Genomic DNA, 24,310 nt, shown 5'->3' on the forward strand with positions numbered 1-24,310 from the left:
TAGTACAACAGGAATATGCCGTGAAAACAAGCCGTGAAATCGAAAAATTTGCCGCTCTTTTATTTCTCTATAAAATCTACAGGGTGATTCAGGCTTCCGAAAAACCTCTATGTTAGGTTTTTGGTTTGTGAATTTCATTTCATTTTTTTTATTATATATTATAAAATGGGGTAATAATAAATAAATTATAATAATAATTAATATATATTATATATATAATATGGGGGCAATGGTAACGCACATTTTAAACATACTTTTGTCAGCATACAGGGTGATTCAAACAGATTTTCAAACCAAAGTTGTATATTTTTAAATAGAATACTATACAGGGTGGTCCGAATTGTATTCCGGAAACTTCGGCTGCATATTCTGCAGATAAAAATAAGTAAGAAAGTTCGTATAAATGTATGTCCTAAAACTAAGTCAAATGAGTCTCTGCAGGAGTTTGAAGCCGACGTAGCCCGCCTCGTTCGCCTTGCGTACCCTGCTACGCCCGAGAATGTTATGGAACGGTTGGCAGTACAGGTGTTAAGGAAACTTAATATTTTTTATAAAATTATTTTCTTTTATGTAATTTCTTAGATTAAGATTAATTATTTTAATTTCTATAAATTTTAAATTGCCGCACTTATACCTGCTTCCTGCAACATTAGTGTACGCATGCCCGAACACTAGGAAGTGTGGCACACAGTCTATTACAAACCGTCGTACGACGAAATTGGTCAGCTAACCGATACGCGCCGAAAGTCTGAACTTAAAAGTTAAATCCCTTCAAAGACGATTCATGTTAGTGTATGTGTGAAAATTAGCGCTGAGAAGATCAAGATCGAGAAGAGGGCCCTCTAAAGCTGTCTGAGACGACCATGAAAGGTAGGAGCAGGTTTCTCATTTCTCTGTGCAGTTTCTCCCAGCTATTAACGTAATTTACATTGATAAAATAAGACCAGTCAAACTAAAATTTAAAATTAATTCGGTCCACAACTGCATTTCTGCACAATGGTATTTTTGAAACAGAAATTTAGTGGCAAATCCACTGAGCTAAAAAATTATATAGCATTCCATTTAAAAATATGCAACTTTGGTTTGAAAATATGTTTGAATCACCCTGTATGCTGACAAAATTATTTTCAAAATGTGCGTTAGCTTTGCCCCCATATTATATAAAAAAATGAAATGAAATTCACAAACCAAAAACCTAACATAGAGGTTTTTCGGAAGTTTGAATCACCCTGTAGATTTTAGAAAGAAATAAAAGAGCGGCAAATTTTTCGATTTCACGGCTTATTTACGGCATATTCCTGTTGTACTATAAAGTCATTATTGATCCCATTTAGTGAATTTTAAGAAAAATAGCTCGAATTTAACGTTATCTTTTACGTTAATTAAAAAAATCATCGATTTTGTAAACAAATAATAGAGCGGCAAATTTTTCGTTTGCATGGTGTATTTACGGCTAATTTACGGCAATTGTTCCACCTAATTTCAGACATTTTATTTAACGTTTACTAGAATGGTTGTGCTAACTTAATATATGACCTTGACGCTATTACATTTTTTGTTGCAGGGGGATAGAGAATGATCGGAGGATATTTTTTTTAATTGTATCTAAGAACGGCAAAAAAACGGCAAATTCCTGCTATACTATAAAATTCCTATATTCTTTCACTGATTTCCAATGGTGGTTGTGCTAACTTAATATTAACTTAGCACAACCATTGATTCAACATACTTAGCGAAGAACGGCAAATTTTTCGTTTTCACGGCAAATTTACGGCTAATTTACGGCAATTATTCCACATAGTTTCATACATTTTTTTAAAGTGGTTGTGCTAACTTAACACACGTATAACAAACTTGTTATAAAGTCTCATCGCCATTTATTTTTAACTGAAAAAAAAACAAATCGTGTCTATCGGACCCAAATACGTTTAAATTTACCATTAATTTAGTATTGCACCAGCATCAAAATTAACACTACTTGTAAAAAACTGTTGCTCCTTGAGTTTGTAATAGATATAAACAAAATAAACATTCGAAAATAACTAAATCGAAGATATCTGAAAACTTTTGGTCGAAAAAGTGTTTTGCCACAACATGTTGGATACGATTAAAATATCTCAATTGATAAATATGCGCATAATGTTACATTATCAAACTTATTTGATTTCAGAATATTTAACAAAAAGCTTCCAATTTTTCGAAAGATTTAATTCAATTATTAGAACGTCTTTAACCTCAACTTAAACTAAATAAAAATAAAACCAAAACAAAACATATCATATGATTTGGAACTGTCCAATCAAAGTGCTTACAGATCGAGCAAGCGCAGAAAACCTCCTCCCGAACAAGGATAGACTTATGTAGGAAATGCATTGACATTCTATAGCCATCCTTCAACATCGGGACAGGAATTTAAGCGGTACCCTCCGTATATTTTATTTGAACGTATTTGATCGGACCCCAGAACGCCATAAGCGGTATAAAATTTCACCACGGCCGGGCCCGCCAGTTGAGGGTTAAATAAATGCCCTATAATTTGTTTTTTGTGGATATTTTACCTCTAGAATACCATACGATAAAAAAGGCGTCAAAGACCGTTATAGTTATAATCTGCTAAAAACACTACGAATAATTTTATTACGGTGGGAGTTTTTAGTAGAGATCCAACCCCTGATCAGAAGCATCTTTCTCTCAAACAAAATCGAAGAAATTTTCTGAATTTTCGTGGCATTTTATTATAGTCTGCACGCCGGGCCGACAAACTTACTTGGCTATCGGAAAAAAGGAATACGGTTTCCCTTTTTTGCAGGCCGGCGCTCAACATCAGTTTTTTCACGTCCTCTCGCCAGTCGTAGTTGGAGTAGGTTTTCGTTAATTCGATTTGAAAACATGTATATTCCGATATGAAAGCGGACAGTCTCGTCAAACTTTGTCTCCCTAAAGGAAAGTATATGTTAAAAATAAATCTGAATAAATACAGACACTCTCAACGAAACAGACATAAATCTAAAAAGTGGAGAATGCTATTAGGGAAAGGAAACAATAAAAAACGTCTCTTATAAATAAATAAAATAAAAAGTGGGGATTTTGTATTGAATTGTGTGGTACTACGTACCGGTGTAAGAATAGGATTTTACATTTTTGATAACAACTCTACAGGGTTCGGCAATAGTGCGTCGGGCATCTGTAGCTCCTATAATGAAAAACTTTGTAATTTTATATAAGTGCAGAGCAAAAGTATGTATTAGGATGTATTTCAGGAAAATATTTTAACTTCTATAAGGTGGTACAAAAAACTGTGAGTGGATCGGGATGATTTTTTTAAATGGGACACCCTATATATTATTTCATTTTTGCCTTCCTTTCAGACCATTTTACATAATAAATAAGTAAATATATTTTAAGAGTTTCAGAGATATTAATAAATAAATGAAAAATATATATTTTTAAGCTTTTCTTGAAAATAATTTTAAAAATACAAGAACTTGTTTCGGAATCAAAACTATAATTGATATTTACTTTAGATAGTCTGTACTTACTTTGCTATAAATATGGTAATCGCAAATCATACAGTATGTTCAAAATTCTACGCCAAACTTTCTAAAATATAAAATAATTTTTCTTGGTTTTTTTAAATGGAACACCATGTATATTATTTTTTCAATAGTATCTGTTGTGTATGATTTAAGATTTCGATATTTGTAGCAAAGTAAGTATAGACTAACTAAAGTAAATACCTAGGATAGTTTTGATTTCAGGGCTGTTCCTGTATTTGTAATAATTCTTTTATGGAAGGTTGAAAAATATAGTATATTTTTCATTTATTTATTAATATCTTTGAAACTATCAAAATATATTTACTTATATCTTAGGATTATATCAAGTGATCTCAAAGGAAGCCAAAAATGCAACAACATACAGGGTATTCCATTTAAAAAAAATCATCCCGATCGATCCACTCACACTTTTTTGAGCCACCCTATAGAAGTTAAAATATTTTCCAGAAGTACAACCTCGTACATACTTTAGGTTCCCTCTTATACAAAATTCCCAAGTTTTTTATTCTATGAGCGACAGACGCCCGAGGCACTATTGCTCGACCCTGTATAACTTTTTTTACTATTTGACACGGAAATTTTCCCCACTGTGAATGAAATAAAATAAAAAATAAATAACCTGATCCTCCCATGCCTAACAATAATGCGTTTCCCATCGGCTGCCTGATTATCCTGGAAATCCTACAAACGTGAGACATGGCGTCCAAAAACAGTACCAGCTTCATCGGCTTAGTGCTCTGCATGTTATATTCGGCCAAATGATAATTAAGGGAGCTGTCCAACTTTTCGAAATCGGTTATTTGGGCGTACGGTCCCATGTCGACTTGGGGATCGATAAAATCCCCAAACAAAATAGGCCGAACTCCCAACGAGACCTCGGGATCAACAGGATAAAAGTCGGAGATTTGCTTGCTGAGTAAGTTCTCGAACCAAATCCTGTCTTCGTCGTTTACCAGGCGGTCTTGAAATACGCGACAGCATTCGTGGTACCACAAACGAATCATTTCATTCGGATCCTAAACCAAATTAGTACATTTTAAAATCTCCAAATAAATTCAACAAATAATTATACACAATATTATATTATACGGGGTGGTTCGAACTGTATTCCGGAAACTTCGGCAGCATATTCTGCAGATATAAATAAGTAAAAAAGTTCGTATAAATGTATGTCCTACAATGCTTAATTTCGGAGATACAGGGTGTAGAAGTTTCAATTTTATTTCGATTTTTCCAAATAATTTATGACGTAACGTCAATATATGGATGAAAATTGAAGTCTGGGAGTTTTTTTGACATGAGAAATTTGATTTTGATGTCGATATGGCTCCTAATTGTAAAGGGCGCCACCTACATATTTTTAACATGTTTGAAGAATAATAACTTTTCATCCGTACCTGTATAAAACTACTGAGTAAAAAAATATACATTTATGACATGTTTTACGTAAAAAAGGTCTCTTATGAAAAATCGCTACGAGTATGGTTCTCGAGACATTTGGAATCGAAATTATCAATACCTGTCATCATTGACATAAATTAAACATATTATGTTGACAAATGTTATTGGATTGAAATATTAAATTTCAATTTTTTTTGTTCCAAAAGTTCAACAGAAACTCGGCTGCTCTATTCCAAAACACAGTATGTGTAGAAAACAAACTTGTGAGAAAAACGTTCTCTAGTTTTTTTAGTTGGCTTTTGCAGTGTATTAAAAATGTGTAGATACTAGGTTTTGGGTACGTCATATCTCCGAATGTCTTACAGCTATCAAAAAATAGGCCAGGTTAAAACATAGAGAAAAACACAGTATATATATTATTATATGTAAAAAACTAATTTCTGAAAAAATGTTGGTTACTGTGTTTTGGAATGGAGCAGCTGAACTGTTTCATCATCATTTCTTCGCAGAAAAATTTACGATAATTAAAAAAAAATAAAAATTTCCCGAATTTATTATTTCAGTCAAATAACTATATATCTACTGAACATGTTTATTTTTTGTCAATAATGACATGTATTGACTATTTTCATTCTAAATATCTTGAGAACGGTTACTAGCAGCGACTTTTACCAAGAAACATTTTTTACGTAAAAAGTCACGGAAATGTATATTTTTTCACTCGGTACTTTTAGACAGGTACGGACGAAAAGTTATTATTCTTCAAAACCTTTGAATAAGAAGACTAAGGAAGGAGCATAATGCTATCCATGTATTCATGCATGGTGGGCGGAAAAAGCACTCTAGGGTGGGGATCCTTGACAGTTCTGTTTGACGATTCATTTGGCACATTTGAATTTGATTTGAAATTTTGTGGATTTGTCAGTCTTTACGGAGCTTATTTTATGTTATTTATTATTTATTCTACTACTGATAGTTGTATAAAGGTAGTAAATCTAGATGGAAATTTTGGCAGAACTTAAATTAACAGTGACACTATCGCGATTTATCGAAAAAGACTCTAAAATAGTTGGTTGTGTAGCGTACGGTAGATCTCGGCAAAAATTGAGTGAAATAATGGAACAACTTTTCGCTAGTAAGTAACTATATAATATACATACGTGTAGTAAACCGATCATTTATGAAATTCACTTAAATTAACTAAATTATATATTTTTCTTGCATTTTAGCTTTTATTTATTACTTGTCAAAGATTAGATGTCAAAGAATTTAGATACGTTAATTTGACTGACCTGCTTCAGTAGCGTATCGGATCTTTGTGTTAATAAATACTTATTATAACTTATCTATTTTTATTAGAATTATATATTTTTATAACAATTTTAATAACTACCAACATTTCTTCACAGCGTAAAATAAAACAACAAATTATTGAGTCTACCCCACGTCTACCCTACATCATAGTTTTACATTTTTTAAATAAAATTAGAATGACACTGATAAACCGGAATTAAAGTCGGCCATATTTGAGGCCCATCGCGGTGTACCTAAGATTTTTGATATGCTCCTTCCTTAGTCTTCTTATTCAAAGTTCAAAACAGTTAAAACACGTGTAGGTGGCACCCCCTACAAATAGAAGTCATATTGACTTCAAAATCAAATTTCTCATATCAAAAAACTTCCAAACACCAAATTTCATCCAAATATTGACGTTACTTCAGAAATGATTTGGAAAAAATCGAAATGAAAATGAAACTTCTACACCCTGTATCTCCGAAACTAAGCATCTTAGGACATACATTTACACGAACTTTTTTACTTATTTTTATCTGCGGAATAGGCTTCCTTTTATCTGCGGAATAAAGTTTCCGAACTATACAGTTCGGACCACTCTGTACAGTACATACCAAATAAACTTTTAGTCACGTGATTAAGCTTGACCGGCACGGCGTTACCCGCTTTTACATATTTTCTTTTAATCGAAATATTTTAGGAAACAAAAATCTATACTGATATATAAAATCCTTAAGTGACTGACATACTGATTAATCACGATCCTGCTCAAACCACTCAATGTAAGAAGCTCAATTTTGGCATACAGGTTGATTCTAGGGTGTAGAGGTGCGATAAGAAGGGATTTTTCGAAATTCCAGTTCCAAGAGGGTGAAACCACCCCTCAAATATTACAATATTTTTTATTTAAAAAACGGTCAAATTTCCGAAAAAACGCTTAAACACGTATATTTTATTTTGTTTTTTTTACATATTTTAAGATTTTTTAACTTGACTTTAGGGTGTAGAGGTTCGATAAGAAGGGATTTTTCGAAACTCGAATTCTAAGAGGGTGAAACTATCCCTCAAATATTAAAATATTTTTTATTTAAAAACCGGTGAGTTTTTAGGAAAAACTCTTAAACACGTATATTTTATTTTGTTATTGCTTGTTGTATGTGGCTTTTGTTATTGTTTATACTTTAAGATTTTTTATAAATTTATACAGGGTGTTTCATAAAATATGACCAATGAGTAATCACGATTCTGCTTAAATTGCTTGACGTTTAAAGCTGATTTTTGGCAAACGGATTGACTGTGGGGTGTAGAGGTTCGATAAGGATAGGTTTCTCGAATCTCAAATTCCAAGAGGGTGAAAACGCCCCTCAAATATTACAGTATTTGTTATTTAAAAAACGGTTAGTCTTACGGGAAAACGCTTGGACAAGCATAATTTATTTTGTATTTTTACATATTTTGAATTTTTTTAAAAAATCATACAGGGTGTTCCAAAAAGTTGGGTAATTTCTTAACCACGATTCTGCTTAAACTGCTTGACGTAAAAAGCTTATTTTTGGCAAACGGATTTTTCGAAAGTCAAATTCCAACGAGATGAAACGACCCCTTAAATATTACCAAGTTATATAATAATATCGCCATATTGTTTTTTCTCATACTGACATAAATGTAAGAAAATTTTATCTAGTTTTTATGTTAATGGAAATTCTTGCTTTGCTTTATCATCACCATTACAAATTATTAATTCGACGCGAACGAAGTCGCTGGTACACGATAGTTAATTATAAATATATAAACAGTTATTATTTACCATCAACAAAGCTCACCTCCTTAAGTGATGCATGAAGAACCATTACTACCGCTTTCATGTTAAAAATATTCGAATAAAGTTGCGATGAGTTTTTACGGCTATTAAGCTATCTTGTACCACTTCGCACTAAGAGAGGTTCTAAAAAGAACAATGTTCGCCTGCAAGGTCTGCTAGTAAAGATATTTAAGCTTAAAGTATCACAACACAACACACTGAAACTAAAAACTCGTAATACAAAACTAAAATGTCAAAACAAATGGCAATGTCAGGAAATAAATAAATGTAGCAACTTGACATTTTTTACAGCAGAGCTACCACCTGAATCCTCAGCGGGAAATTTAGATTCCAGTTAGTCAGCCCGGCGCCGAATATTCCATGGTTGGCAACAATGAATTTAAAAATCGCGCCCTCGATTACGTAACTAAAAGTTTAATTGGTATCGCTTATACACACTGATTACCTCAAGGGTAGAAGGTTCGAACATAAGAATTCCTTGGAATACTTTGCTCAAATCTCTTAAATTAAATGTATAGTGAGTTTTAGCAGGAGTGGGCAACAATTCTTTCAGTATTGTATCGTAAACTATTAAAGTAGAAGTTAAAATCGATTCGTAATATTGTAGCATATTTGCCGTTCTGCCTAGCCAAAATTTCAGGATACTACCAAATATTTTCCTCTAAAAATAGAATTACGATTTATTATTGTACCATAAATATAGAATTTATAAATATTATGCCTTGCTTGCTTCTTCCATTTCGATGAAAGCCAAATAATGGAAATGCCGTAATAATCTGGCAGTAACAGGATTTCTACCACCCCCAGGTGGTCCCATGGCAGCGACAAAGTTAACGTCAATTATCGTGCGGAAATCTCCAATATTTTTTCTATCATACCATCCTAAATGAGGAAGAAGTTTTCATTTAGGGTGTCCGTTATTTCCCAAGTTTCCCCATATTTTTTTTTGCTGCCGCCCTCTGAAGTTTTAATTTTTGGTCTAAAAATATCCAACGTAAACAAGCTCTTAATTTTTAATTCTATGCCATCTATCAATTGATCGAAACTTTATTTCAAGGTTATTGTTTCATTGCCTTTCAGTGTTCGTAAATATGTGTGTCAATTGAAAAGAATGAACAAATTTCGAGTGGTTTTTATGTCACATATTACATGTATCGAATTAATTAAATTAAGTTAATTAATTAATTATTTAGTTTAATTAATTAACATTTAATTAATTAGGTAATAATTAAATTAAATTAAATTAATTACTGATTTAATTTAATTAATTACCAATTTAATTAAATTAACTAATAATTTAATTTAATTAATTCGATACAAGTACCCAAGTAGCATTTTCACGACTTGCGACCACATGTTTACTAATCACAACGTTGGATTAGTTACAAAAAATAGTTAGCTCCCTACCTTGGGTATTAAAATAAATTTAAACGTTTTTATAACGTTGTGCCGACGTTGGACTAGTACTACAGCAAAGTAGGAAGCTTCTGCGACGTCGAATAAACGTTGTCTTGTAACCTTTTTGCTTAAGTGATCTTTAGGTGATTCGGACAACGTAGTTACAACGTTGGACAATATAGAGTTTTCCGACGTCAGTTTCAGGACCTATTCCAACGTTATGCAAACGTCGTCTGTTTTACTAATTCCAACGTTGTTTAGATTTCCTTATTCTTACGTTGGTAGAACGTCGAGTCACTACCTTTTTGCAACTGTATTGAACCATAACCTTAAATTTTAAATTTTCATTTCATTGTTCTGTTCAGTCAGACAGTTCAGTGCTGTTTTTGTTTTTATAAAAAAAACTTAATTAAAATGGGACATAAGAAAGGTACATATAAAACTAAATTTAAATATACATCGACATATATTACCGATAGTTTATCCACTCCCTCGTTTATTTATATTATAGAGGGCGGCACAAGCTAGACTCTAGGATGACTAAATTAGGCAATCTTGCGACTAGTATACTACCTGTTAAGGCCGAACTGCGACTTTATTAGTCCAGTATGCGACTACTCTAACTACTCCATCTTAATCTCCAAAACAACAAAGTGAGAGCCGCCATGTTGTTAAATAAGAAAATGTTTCGTTCCTAAAATAGCAATTCCTGCTTTTTGAATACATTAACTTGAAATATTTGACCCTAAAAAACACGCGGAAACAATTTTTTCGACTGCGAATAAATTATTCTCATTTTACTAAAAAAAAATTCAAGAAATTTTTTAAAACTTCTTTAATTTTAAGGCCCATTAGTATTTTTCAAAGTAGAAACAATACATTTATCAATAAAGTTGTTTGCGTTTAGCTTTTTGCCTTGGGTAACGAGTTACAGAGTCGGTTAAAGTGTTTCAATAATTATGATCTTCAAACATCCTCCACACTTAAATACTTTTGTTTTGTTTTCCTTCACTGCCATCTGACATATGTCTCTAACTAAATCATAAAAGTAATATTTTTACTAAAATTATCCCAATTTAGGATAAAACGCGACTTAGACGCCATATTAGTTTTGTATTTCTGTGAATTAGGATTTTAAACAACGTTGCAGTTTGTACTAAATTAGGCTTCTAGCCAACGTCGGTATCCAACGTCGTTTCGACCCAAAAATTATTCTCCAAACTAGTGCAGACTAGGGTTGGCAAGAGGTTGTGCCGACGTTGCGCCCCGACGTTTGGTCGCGTGACACAACGTTGTCCCGACGTCCAAATGCTGCTTGGGTATTATTTAAGATAAAAAACCACTCGAAATTTGTTCACTCTTTTCAATTGACACACATATTTACGAACACTGAAAGGCAATGAAACAATAAACTTAAATTATAGTTATGAAAAATTGATCATAGATGGCACAATATTAGTTTTCCATATTAAAGTCTGTAAAGAAATATTGTTTTATTGAAAAAAGTATGGCTCTAGATCCTTTTTTAGTCAAAATCAAAAGACGCAATTGAAATTTGCAGTGAATGATAGAAAAATATCATTATAAACTATGTGCATAACTTTGACCGCGAATGACTTTTAAAGGAATGGTTTTATGGAAAAAACTAAAGAGCTTTTTTTTGTAGAGCATAAAATTTTGTATTAGAATATGTCTTTGTCGAAGCAGTAGGTTCATTTGCTTTGCAGATAAAAAATTAAATGCAAATGGTCAGGAATCCCATGTTATTCAAATGGGAAAAGTATCATGATTCCGGCACGGTTTAATTTAAAAATTTAGAGCTTCTTTACGTTGGATAATCTTTTTTAGACCAAAAACTAAAACTTCAGAGGGCGGCAGCAAAAAAAATCAACTTGGGAAATAACGGACGCTCTAATGTCGGGGTATATTATCACAAATGTAGGTATACCGTGTGTTCCACCGCTAACCTGGACATAGGAAATCCCATGTAAATTTTAAAAATGATAAATAAGTTTTCCCCAGTTTATTTTAGAGAAAAATTTATTTAAAACTTTTTAAAGAATTACTAGAAAAACTTTTTAAAAAAACTAGTATTAATTGTAAATGCCAATTCCAAATATAACGAAATTCTAACGTGGTTCATAACGACAATTTAACTCGAAATATACCAAATGTGTGGTACCAAATTATTCGTAAAAACTGCTTTTTCCAAATATGCTAATGAGCCACCCTTGTTCTATTTGAAAAGATTGAAATATGATCAAAAATACGATTTGGGTATCTTTTAACCGGCCAGGACAAGACACGAAAAACAATAGATGATCAAATCTATTTTTCCAAGGCCCCTTGATTAAAAAATAATAGTGTTTATAACACAGATTAAAAATTAAAATACGATTTTTTGTCAGTGTCATTTTCTATCAAATAAAGTAAAAATATACCGACGGTGCCAATTAAAAATCAAAAGTTTTATCATTTCCGGTGAAACAGGAAGTATCCAAAAACAATTGAATACCTCATCAACCCTAATCAAACTTAATCAACCCTAATTTAGTTTTAATATAATAGTCATATACTAACACACAATCTCGTTTTTTTATCCGAAAAAATAAAAATGTTATAGAGGTGAGCCACTTTTGAGACGCACCCGGTAGAGCGATGTATGCTTGTAATTGCGGAAACTAATTGTGCTATTTGTCATTTTTGAACTGCATAATTAATTCTAACTGGAAATTACAAGTGTTTGTTTTTTGCTATATTACCCTAGAGCTGTACAGGGTGGGTCAAATTCGACGCTTTTAAATGGAAACACCCTTTTCTATATGAGAGAGACAAAAACTAATATAGGTGTCTGGAGCTCAATTTTCATCAAAAACATGATGGTGAAAACTGCACATCAATATCTGTTACCGTTTCAGAGTTACGGGGTGTTTTTCAAAAATGTGCATTTTTAACAAATCGCTGTAACTTTTTTGCTATGGAAAATTTTGTATTTCTATGAAAACATTTCCAAAGCACCTTTTTACGTAGAATTTAATGGTTTAAGTATAACTTTTTTAAAATTAATAATTTAAGAGTTATCAACAGAAATATTGATTTTTTATATGGGACACCCTGTATATTTTTAATTTATTGAAAAGAATTTAAAATTACCTTTCCAAAAATATAGCACACTTGATATTTTGTTATAATCCCCTTCGAAATACAAAATTTTTAAAAGTTCGCCACTTTTAACTAGTAGGCTTTGGACCCCTTATTGATGATATGCCCTTAATGGAACTTGAAAACATATTTTTCCAGCAAGACGGCGCACCGCCTCTGAACGCTGAAGTTCTCAGCAAATTTTTGCAGCCAATTTCAAGAATAATTGAATAGCTAACCAAGATCTCAGCCGTTGGCCGTCGAGGCCGCCTGACTTAGTATCCATGGTCTAATCCTATGTTCCTTATTCTTCCGTTTAATCTAGTCGAAAATTAGAAATACTTAGCAGTTATGAGAGGGTGTCTTTCACCCCGACTGAGTTAATGAATTCCGCGAGAAATGTTCAAAAACTACCCCGTCTGTCCATAACAGAAGCACTGTAGCAAAATCTCATGTCTTGGTTTCCTATTTATTTTTATTGTTATTAGATATAGTTTAAATGTGTTGATGTTGTTAAAAATATTTTAAATTGTTATAAAATTCTGCATCTCTGATAGCAAATATTATTTTCGTTTTAATTGATGCTCACAGCTAGAATTTTTATGCATTACAGCCGGTGCCGTTCAAAGCCTACTTATTTAAAGCGGGCGAATTTTTATATACTCTATATCTCGAAGAGGAATCGAGCAAAATATCAAGTGTGTTATATTTTTGGAAAGGTAATTTTAAATTCTTTTCAATAAATTAAAAATATACAGGGTGTCCCATATAAAAAATCAAATTTTCTGTTGATAATTCTTAAATTATTAATTTTAAAAAAATTATACTTAAACCATTAAATTCTACGTAAAAAGGTGTTTTGGAAATGTTTCCATAAAAATACAAAATTTTCCATAGCAAAAATGTTACAGCGATTTGTTAAAAATGCATATTTTTGAAAAACACCCCGTAACTCCGAAACGGTAACAGATATCGATATGCGGTTTTCAGCATCATGTTTTTGACAAAAACTGAGCTCCAGACACCGATATTAGTTTTTGTCTACCTCCTATAGAAAAGGGCGTTTCCATGTAAAACCGTCGAATTTGACCCACACTGTACAAATTATACAGACTGCATAAACACACTTTAAAACTTTATTTCAATTATAATTTGAACATATGGCGGTGTACGATTATAATGTTCACAAATTAAAACAAAAGAATAAGTTAATTAATTAATTATTAATATTTCTGTAAAATATTTTCCATGAATAATAATTTCAATTTAAAACTTTAAATTGGTGATATTCAACATGCCTACAGCATATTACAACGACACAACATTTGTATTGTATTTATTAATTCTAAATATAATAAATTTATAACAAAATCATTAAGTTCAAGAGACGTGCCAGAAATATATCTGAAACTCAATCATTTTGTTTCTACTTCCTCAATCCATCATAATAGTCCAGGAGGCAGTGAAAATCTTCGTTACTTATTAAAAATTAGTAACTTAGAAGAAAATCAGATCTGCCTGTTTTGCATCAAGATCTGTTTCTAAGGAGCTTAACTTATCAGTGGCTAGAACTGTTTATTATGCACTTTTTGAGTTGCACCTCAGATATGCCCTTCCATTCTGGGGTACGTGTTGTGCGACTCAATTTGACCGCATTTTCAAGCTCCAGAAGAGAACTGTTCGATATTCACTGAGACTAAATAGCAGTACTCATGTATCAGCTTCTCAAGAAAGGCCATCTCGCACTTACCCACTCAGGAACGCGGAGCGAGATCTTTATCTACCTACCCAACGCTCAGAGTTAGTTAAAAGTTCAATATTATACAACTTGAAAAAAATGCACAATCATCTGATGCTATTTGAAAGCAAATCCGTAACATCATTTTCTTCATTTCGCAAGGCACTGAAATCTTATTTACTAGACAAGGCTTTCTACGCCGTAAATGACTTATATTTTGATAATCGAATTTGATCTTGTAAACACTGGTCTAATATTTGCTATTACTATATTTACTATAAACTTACTAAATATTTTTTAAATATTAGTTTTATTCTTTGACATTGTAAACATTTATAAATCTTTATTTTAAACAATAAGACTGACAATGTAATTTGTATACTTGTTTTGTATTCTCTTTTGTTTGTTTACTTTACCTTTGTCTACAAATTGTAAAATTTTTTGACAATAAAGGCATTTATTTATTTATTTATCTCCCACAAGCAAAGCAATCACCGATATTATTATTCACTATGTTTTTGTAGGTCATTATTAAATCTATGTCAGATGATAGTTTATAATGAACAAAAATCATATCATGTCTTGAATGGGAGGATGGGGACTTTGTGATTTTTTGCTTCCGACAACGCACGTGAAGAGATATCCTTCCGAAACGTTAAGCATTTTTTTGCCCGTTAGATAAATTTGTTTATTAGTTAATCACTGCTGGCAAGCTTGTCTCCGTTGGATTAACACAGCAGTGTTTACAAAAAATAACTATTTTATTTTGTAGATTTTCTTATTCTTACACTGGCGAAATACCCATAAGACTTTTTTGAAGAGATGAATCCGAGGTATAGATATTTTTTATTATTACGTATAACTTACCACCAAAATCCATCCATTGTCTGATTAACTCTATCGGTGGCTGTGCACCGAAGACTTCCAAGGCTGGCATATTAAAGTCGTCAATAAAAAACACCTGCCTTTTTAGGACAGGAGGTCCAAATACTCCTCTTCTTCTTCTATCTAGTTTCGAGTCTATTAAGTCCTTTAAATAAATATGTAGGGTTAATTAATTAGTTTAAATTAGCGATGGGAACTATCGAATGAATTAGATTATCGAATGGTTACTGAATGAATGATTTCAACTATCGAATGGTTTTATTCGAATAAAATCATTCATTCATTTGTATACTAAAGCATATGTGACAACCTCGCCGTGCGACTAAATGGTTATCGTTGCGCCACGAGCCACGACTATCGAATGCTTTTGATAAATGAAATTTAGTATTCGTTTGATTTTTGTGTGCGTCAGTGCATTATTAATTCTTCCAAATTTTTATAACTTCGCCTTGTAAATACTATGCTATTTTTGCGTTTATTAATTGATTGTTTTTTTTAATTGACGATTGTGTGCGAAGTGGTCAAAATTTTTTCGAAAATTTGTGTGATTTTCCGTAGCCCGATCTTTCAATTATTTAATTTTATATGGTATATTATGGTTAGATTAGATTACATTTTTTAATGGGAAATTTTGAGAAGTAGCAATTTTTAAAAGAGATGAGATGAACTTACAATTAATTTTAAAAATACATATTTGTATTTTAGATGTTTTAATAATATGAATTAGTTGAACTTAATCATCATATTTAAGTAATGTGGTTAAGTAAATGGTTATCAAACTCAAATTTTGGGGTGAGAAAATTAAATTGAAAGTTTTACACGTGCCAATTTAAAAAAAAAAAGTTAACAATGTTTGTATTTTATTTATGCTAATTCTCTTACATGTAGTTTTTTGCGAAGAAATATTTCATTTATTTTTTAAAGTAAATGCCAGTAAAAGTAAATATTATTTTTAAATAGTAAATATAAAGTAATAAAAAGTAATATAAATAATTCTGATTTCTAATTTTTTATTTATATTTTCCTTCCATTACACTGCATGCTTAGAAAATTAATAAATGTTTATATTTCATGATTTTAAAATTTGTTGTTAATATAACAAATTAGTTCTGTAATTATTATTATTTAATAAGCCAACATTGCCATTTAGAGACTATATTATTTTTAAATAGGATCTAATATAAATACTTTTGACTTCTATTTGTTGTTTATATTTTGATACTACTTAAAAAAAATGTTTATATTATTAAATTATTTTAAATTTTGTATAACAAATTATTAGTGTTATTATTATTTATTAAACCAGTCTTTGCTTAAAAACATTAAAAATCATTTTCCTACATCCAAAATAAAAAGTATTATTGCAGTGTAACAACAGAATATTAATAAAAAAATGCAAAACATATTGACATACTATCCCTAACTAACTAATGCTAAAGAAAAATATTCTTTGCTAATACCAACTAATACGGATATATGGCAACAGCGCCCTTCATAATGTATTTTCTGTGTAAATACTAGCACCTCAATAAAAAAAATAATGTGTCCTTATCTTTATTAGACTCCGCAAAAAATCAAAAAGATGCCGGCTTCTTTCATAGCATTGCCACCGACTGCTGTCGGGTTTCTAGGAAAGAAACCTACGTCGCCGGACGACAACTAAAATCCAGTTTATATTTTATTAAAATCGATCCTGACGAATTAATGAATTTGATAAATGAATGAATTTTATAAATGAATGGTTTTTGCTGCCGAATTACTAGAATACAATATTGCAAGGCAGATGACGCATCTATTCGATAATTTTTATTCGAATAGTTTTCGACGAATGTTTTCTTACTAGCTATCGAATTATTCGAATGAATTGCAACTATCGAATGTTTCGATAGTATTCATTCGATAGTTCTCACTACTAGTTTAAATAGAGTTAATCTAAAATACAGGGTGGTCCGAAAGTATTCCAGAAACTTCAGCAGCGTATTCTGCAGATAAACAAAATTGGCGCTGGGAGACACGTATAGCCGCCCATACTAAAATATGTTAATATCTCGAAAACTGCAACTTTGACTGATTTTGATGTTATTACAAATTTTGTTGCAAATATTATTAGTAATATTAATTTGAAAACCGCGTTTCGCTAGCTACTGTAATTTTGGAGTTACTTTTTTATAATTTTTAACCCCCTCCTATACCCCCTTACCAACCCCCCACCCCCACCAAAAACTAATGGCCAGATTCTCGGGTGCCACAGTATTTTTGTGCCAAATTTGGTTAAAATCGGTTCAGCGGTTTTTGAGTTATCGTGTTACAGACGGACATACGGACGGACACCACGAAAAAATTTTGTATTTAGGTCATTTATGACCCAAATAACTCATTTTGAGTGATGCTACCATACCTATTGGTATGGTCGGCTAATAAGTAAAAAAGTTTGTATAAATGTATGCCTAAAGTGCGTCAATATTTGGATGAAAATTGGTGTCTGGAAGTTTTTTGACATGAGAAATTTGATTTTGATGCGAACATGATTCCTCTTTGTAGAGAGCGCCACCTACATATTTTTTTAACTGATTTGAGAAATAATAACTTTTCATCTGTACCTGTATAAAACTACTGAATAAAAAAATATATATCTACGATGTTTTTTAAATAAAAAGGATCTCTTGTTAAAAATCGCTAGAAGTAATGGTTCTCGAGATATTTGGAATAGAAATTATCAATACCTATCATCACTGACATAAATTAAACATGTCGACTAAATAGTTATTAGACTGAAATCATAAATTTAAAGTTTTTGTGCCAAAAGTTCAACAATAACTGTTTTATCATCACTTTTTCGCAGAAAATTTTATGATTAATTTAAAAATATAATAAAATTTCCCAAATTTATTATTTCAGTCAAATAACTATCTACTCTCTCTCAACGTGTTTATATTTTGCCAATAATGACATATCTTGAGCATTTCCATTCTAAATATCTTGAGAACGGTTGCTCGTAGAGATTTTTACCAAGAGACATTTTTTACGTAAAAAGTCACGGAATTGTATATTTTTCACTCAGTAGTTATGGCAGTAAAAAAAAAACAGAAACAGACGAAAAGTTATTACTCTTTACAGTTGAAACACATGTAGGTGGCGCCCCCTACAAATAGGAGTCTTATTGACAACAAAATCAAATTTCTCATGTCAAAAAATTCCCAAACACCAATTTTATCCAAATATTGACGTTACTTCACAAATTATTTGGAAAAAATCGAAATAAAAATTAAATTTCTACTCCCTATATCTTCAACTCTACTCCCTATATCAAAACTAAGCATTTTAGAACATACATTTATACGAACTTTTTTACTTATTTTAATATGCTGCCTAATAATAATGTAATATCACTGTAGTCTCTTTGGTTTGATATAAAAAATTGAAAAATGAACACATTTTTCATTATTATAACCAATCACAAAAATAAATATGATTTTATTATTGACAGTTGGGTATTGAACATCATCAATATCAATAAGTATAAAGATAAAAGCAGAAATGTTTTTTCAGTGAAGAGAAGTTCTTTATCTTTTTCCGCGTATTTTTCATTTATTAAACTTTCAGATATTTAGTAATAATATCAAAGTCTATTATATTTTTTTCAATTTAACTGCCATAACTATTTAGAAAAATACTCCAATTAGTATTATTTTATTGAAATTTTCAGACATAATATCTTGATTCGTTAATATTTTGGTACAAAGGTTAACTTATCCCTTTATTATATTATAATTTAGATCCTTTTTTAATGTATCGTCAATAAATTATAAATATAAAAAAATTAAATTTTGAAAGTAGTAATAGTATATTGTTTTATTATAATATAGGAGTAAAAATGATACTTTTTGTAGCGAGGCTGTACGTTGGACATTACAGTTGAGACAATTTTTTATGCGGATTCACGTTTTCTATGCAGCAAATTGCCTTTTTGATTTGACTTGTGTTAGGAGTCTATTACGCTGTACAGGGTGGGTCAAATTCGACGCTTTTAAATGGAAACACCCTTTTCTATAGGAGATAGACGAAAACTAATATCGGTGTCTGGAGCTCAATTTTCATCAAAAACATGATGGTGAAAACCGCACATCAGTATCTGTTACCGTTTCGGAGTTACGGGGTGTTTTTCAAAAATGTGCATTTTTAACAAATCCCTGTAACTTTTTTGCTATGGAAAATTTTGTATTTCTATGAAAACATTTTCAAATCACCTTTTTACGTAGAATTTAATGGTTTAAGTATATTTTTTTTTAAATTAATAATTTAAGAGTTATCAACAGAAAAATTTATTTTTTGTTCGGGACACCCTCTATATTTTTAATTAACCGAAAAGAATTTAAAATTACCTTTCCAAAAATAGAGCACACTTGATATTTTGTTATAATCCCCTTCGAAATACAGAATTTTTCAAAGTTTGCCACTTTTAACTAGTATAGGCTTTGGACCCCTTATTGATGATATGCCCTTAAAGGAACTCGAAAACATATTTTTCCAGCAAGACGACGCACCGCCACAGAACGCAGATGTTATCAGCAAATTTTTGGAGCCAATTTCAAGAATAATTGAGTAGCTAACCAAGATCCCAGCCGTTGGCCGTCGAGGCCGCCTGACTTAGTGCTCATGGATCTAACCCTATGGATATATTTGCGGAAGAATAAAGGTTCCTTATTCTTCTGTATAATCTAGACAAGAATTAGAAATACTTAGCAGTTATAATGTTCAAAAACGGCCCCGTCTGTCCATAACAGAAGACGGTCGATATGTCAAACACCTGTAGCAAAATCTCATGTCTTGGTTTGCTATTTATTTTTATTGTTATCAGATATAGTTTAAATGTATTGATGTTGGTTAAATATATTTTAAATTGTTATAAAATTCTGCATCTCTCATAGCAAATATTTTATTTTCATTTTAATTGATGCTCACAGCTAGAATTTTTTTGAATTACAGCCGGTGCCATTCAAAGCCTACTTATTTAAAGCGAGCGAACTTTTATATACTCTATATCTCGAAGAGGAATCGAGAAAAATATCAAGTGTGTTATATTTTTGGAAAGGTAATTTTAAATTATTTTCAATAAATTAAAAATATACAGGGTGTCCCATATAAAAAATCAAATTCTCTGTTGATAATTCTAAAATTATTAATTTTAAAAAAATTATACTTAAACCATTAAATTCTACGTAAAAAGGTGCTTTGGAAATGTTTTCATAAAAATACAAAATTTTCCATAGTAAAAAAGTTACATGCATATTTTTGAAAAACACCCCGTAACTCCGAAACGGTAACAGATATCGGTATGCGGTTTTCACCATCATGTTTTTGACAAAAATTGAGCTCCAGACACCGATATTAGTTTTTGTCTATCTCCTATAGAAAAGGCTGTTTCCATTTAAAAGCGTCGAATTTGACCCACCCTGTACTTTCGGGAGGTCGCTCTCAGGAGTCGGGTAAAGCGGATGTGTGGCCGAAGGAAATATATTTCAATCTATTTCCATATTGTAACGGAATTTTAAGTTATGGCTTAATTTTCGAGAAAATTTAGTCCAAACATAGGGAATATTTTGTTGATGTTTGACCATCAAAATCTTAAAAATAAAGAAGTTGTCTAAAAACGTGCTACAATACGGATATATTTATCTTTAATTTCCTTCTTCATTTATGTGAAAATACCTAGCCAGTTTTACATAAAACGTTAAATGCCGAACGCTTATTTTCCTACTTCTTCGGACTAGTGAAATGGACTCTTAAGAGAAGTTTTCAAGAAATGATGCTGCCACAAAGTTACTTTATATAAGGTATAGACATTTTAATATCTGTTTTGTAAAATTAATCCATGAAAAATAAAGTTAATATGGTGTTATTACTTGTGTTTGGTTTGCTGTTGTTCTAGCCGAGAAATTGATAAAATCACATATAAATTTCTTGTGCATGTTCTTGCTGAGTTTTCCAATAACTGTCAAAGTTTTACCCGTGCCGGTTGGGCCCACGCACAAGGCATTGTCTTCGTTCAACAAAATCGCTCCCACCATCCAGGCGTTCCTTACGTTATCGATAGTGGGAATTTCGATATCTTAAAAACAGTTTCAGTTTTTATTGAATAGTAGAGAAAAGTAACCATATATGGAAAACCATTTTGTTTGTGTCAAAGGTTTTTGTGTTATATACAAATTATATTATCAACGTTTTTATTCTTAGTTATTATTAGTCATACAGTTACATATACCGGGTGCGTCTCAAAAGTGGCTCACCCTTATAACTTTTTAATTTTTTCAGATAAAACAACCAGATTTGGTATATTAGTATTTGACATAAATTAGGATTGATTGGCGTATCCAATTGTTTTCGGTCACTTCCTGTTTTACCGGAAATGACTCCAACTTTTGATTTTTAAATACCTCGGTATTTTGTTACTTTATTGGATAGAAAATGACACTCTCAATAGAATAACATATCATATGTCAACTTTTGACATTTCATGGTTTATTTGAAATTGTAACATGCAGTTCATAACGACAATTTGACTTGAAGTACCAGTGTGTGGTACCAAATTATTCGTAAAAAAATGCATTTTCCAAATATGCTAATGAGCTACCCTCGTTCCATCTGAAAAAATTGAGATATGATTAAAGATACGATTTGGGCATTTTTTAACCGACCACTGGGACACGTCACTAAAATCATTAGACGATCAAATCGATTTTTCCAAGGCTTCTTGATTAAAAATTAGTGTTTTTAACACAGCAATGGCTCTCTAGATTGAAATTTAAAATACAATTTATTTTTAAGCGAGAATGTCAAAAGTTGACATATAATATGTCATTTTATTCAGAGTGTCATTTCCTATCGAATAAATAATAATATACCGAGGGTGCCATTTAAAAATCAAAAGTTGTAGTCATTTCCGGTGAAACAGGAAGTGACCAAAAACAATTTAATATGTCAGTCAATCCTAATTTATGCCATATACTAACATACCAAATCCCGTTTTTTTATCTGGAAAAATCAAAAAGTTATAGGGGTGAGCCACTTTTCAGACAAGTAAGTAAGTACAAAATTTTCTTAGAAACAAGCTGAATATAAAGGAGCCTAAATAAAGAACAAGTACCGAAATATGGACTACTATAAAACAAACACTTGAAACTAATCAAAACGTATGCAGCGTAATAACGAGTCACCTGAGTATAATGCGAGAAAGAAATTAAAAATCACAGTCTTTTGGGATTAGACGTAGGTATTTGTTTCCGAGAAATGGCGGTATTCCATATTAGGGATATCTACTATTCCATATTTAATTACTTTCCTCTAAATTTATACGTACAAACTACCGAAATAATTTAATTAAAGTAATTTAATTACCAGAGTATTTCATGTCAATATTTATTTTGTATTCGGCAACGTTGTCCATCCAACTGTACCACGTGGGCGGTGCAGGTTCTCCATCGGGTGTCTGATCAGTGAAGCCGCCGTCATGCAAGCTAAGAGAAAATTAAATAACTCATAGCGTTGATTGAAGTAATAAAAAGATGCGCAACCTTATAGGCGATTTCGTGACACAAAACATGTGCGAGATATAGTTGGCGTTACCGATATATCCGCTACGCGCTGATAGTCTTTTACAGCGCAGCGGATGGATAAAGAATACTATTAGTTCAGTCATTGGGGATTTTTGCTTGGAAAAAAGTCCGGAAGTTTTGCAACTTTGCAGGTTTATAGGTTTTGGGGTCCCTAACTAAAATCCATAAAATGCACATTTCCAGACTTGCCGCCGGCGCCGCCATCTTGCCAAGATGGCGCCCAAAATCGGTATTTTGTGAATATCTCGAAAACTATGCGTTTTTCGCGAAAATTAGAGGAGAGAAAAATTAAAGAAAATAAAATTTCCTATTAAAAAGGTTTTATGAAAATTTTCGCTAAAGTCAACCGTTTAGGCACAAAACCCCTGGAAATTTTACAATTTTACGTAAAATATGATATATTATGAATAGTCGATTTTCCGAAATCAAATGTCGGTTAGGGTTCACTAAAACTAGTTTTAGTTTAGTTTCTTCAATTTTGTCATAAAACAGTGGTGTATCATTAATTCGCTCATTAATTTATGAATAATTAATTTTAATTACTTATTGAAAATGTGTACTTATTTCCACACCACCCAAGAGGTAAAGTATATGGCGCGTTTATTTTAACGTGGTCTCCCCGGAGGCCTACTCCACTAGATAAATTAAAAACTTTAACTTATCCGCACAAGCCCGACGGATCTGGATCATTGATATCAAAGTCGATCGTGTCTGCTGTGCTGGGCTAACCAGGCTGGTCTCTCAATACGTCCAACTCTTAATCTTCAGCCACCAGAGGGATATCTACTGGCAAGTCCAACTCCTCTTCATCGGATTCATCGAGTGACACTTCAGTGACGTTGTCACACGATTTCCCATTGCAGTATGCAGAAATCATTGAACAGTTTAATCCTGCTTTTCTGCATCCACAGGCTTTACCATAGATATTGGTTTTGCATTTACAGGATAAAAATGCCAACAGGGATTTTGGAGCTGGATCTTTCAACGTTGTGACTGGAGTAATGCCTGTTTTTGTTTTCTTCCAACCCCGTTCTTCGGCATCTTTGGTACAACCAGACCAATGCTGAACCTGGTGGTAAGTTCGCAATGAATGCTGTCTAGCACGACAAATAATTATTCATAAATTAATGAGTGAATGAATGATACGCCACTGTTTCATGACAAAATTGAAGAAACTGAACTAAAACTAATTTTAGTGAACCCTAATCAACATTTGATTTCGGAAAATCGACTATTCATAATATATATTTTACGCAAAATTTTAAAATTTCCAGGGATTTTGTGCCTAAACGGTTGACTTTAGCGGAAATTTCCATAAAACCTTTTTCATGGGAAATTTTATTGTCTTTAATTTTGCTCTCCTCAATTTTTCGCGAAAAACGCATAGTTTTCGAGATATTCACAAAATACCGATTTTGGGCGCCATCTTGGCAAGATGGCGGCGCCGGCGGCAAGTCTGGGA

General features: G+C 31.8%; 2 protein-coding genes across 3 annotated transcripts in view; one reads left to right on the forward strand and one right to left on the reverse strand.

The window, feature by feature from the left end:
- The window catches only part of LOC115891263 (dynein heavy chain 1, axonemal-like), a 93,309-nt gene extending 70,566 nt beyond the window's left edge, over positions 1 to 22,743 (reverse strand). The window contains exons 1-7 of one of the 2 annotated variants that reach the window (XM_030911696.1): positions 22,631 to 22,743; positions 21,139 to 21,344; positions 15,218 to 15,380; positions 8,795 to 8,955; positions 8,519 to 8,734; positions 4,177 to 4,573; positions 2,768 to 2,937 (exon numbers count right to left, since the gene is read on the reverse strand). In XM_030911696.1, coding sequence (XP_030767556.1) covers positions 2,768 to 2,937; positions 4,177 to 4,573; positions 8,519 to 8,734; positions 8,795 to 8,955; positions 15,218 to 15,380; positions 21,139 to 21,344; positions 22,631 to 22,679 — 1,362 coding nt within the window. In that variant the 5' untranslated portion in view covers positions 22,680 to 22,743. Of the gene's footprint in view, positions 1 to 2,767; positions 2,938 to 4,176; positions 4,574 to 8,518; positions 8,735 to 8,794; positions 8,956 to 15,217; positions 15,381 to 21,138; positions 21,345 to 22,630 lie in introns of those variants that run through there. The other variant, XM_030911697.1, reaches the window with a different exon arrangement.
- Positions 1 to 24,310, forward strand: part of LOC115891266 (thyrotropin-releasing hormone receptor) — a 193,288-nt gene that overhangs the window by 104,505 nt on the left and 64,473 nt on the right. The window lies entirely within an intron of this gene.

This window comes from Sitophilus oryzae, unplaced genomic scaffold (genome assembly GCF_002938485.1).
Source record: "Sitophilus oryzae breed Bouriz unplaced genomic scaffold, Soryzae_2.0 scaffold_980_pilon_pilon, whole genome shotgun sequence".
NCBI classification, from domain to species: Eukaryota; Metazoa; Arthropoda; class Insecta; order Coleoptera; family Curculionidae; genus Sitophilus; species Sitophilus oryzae.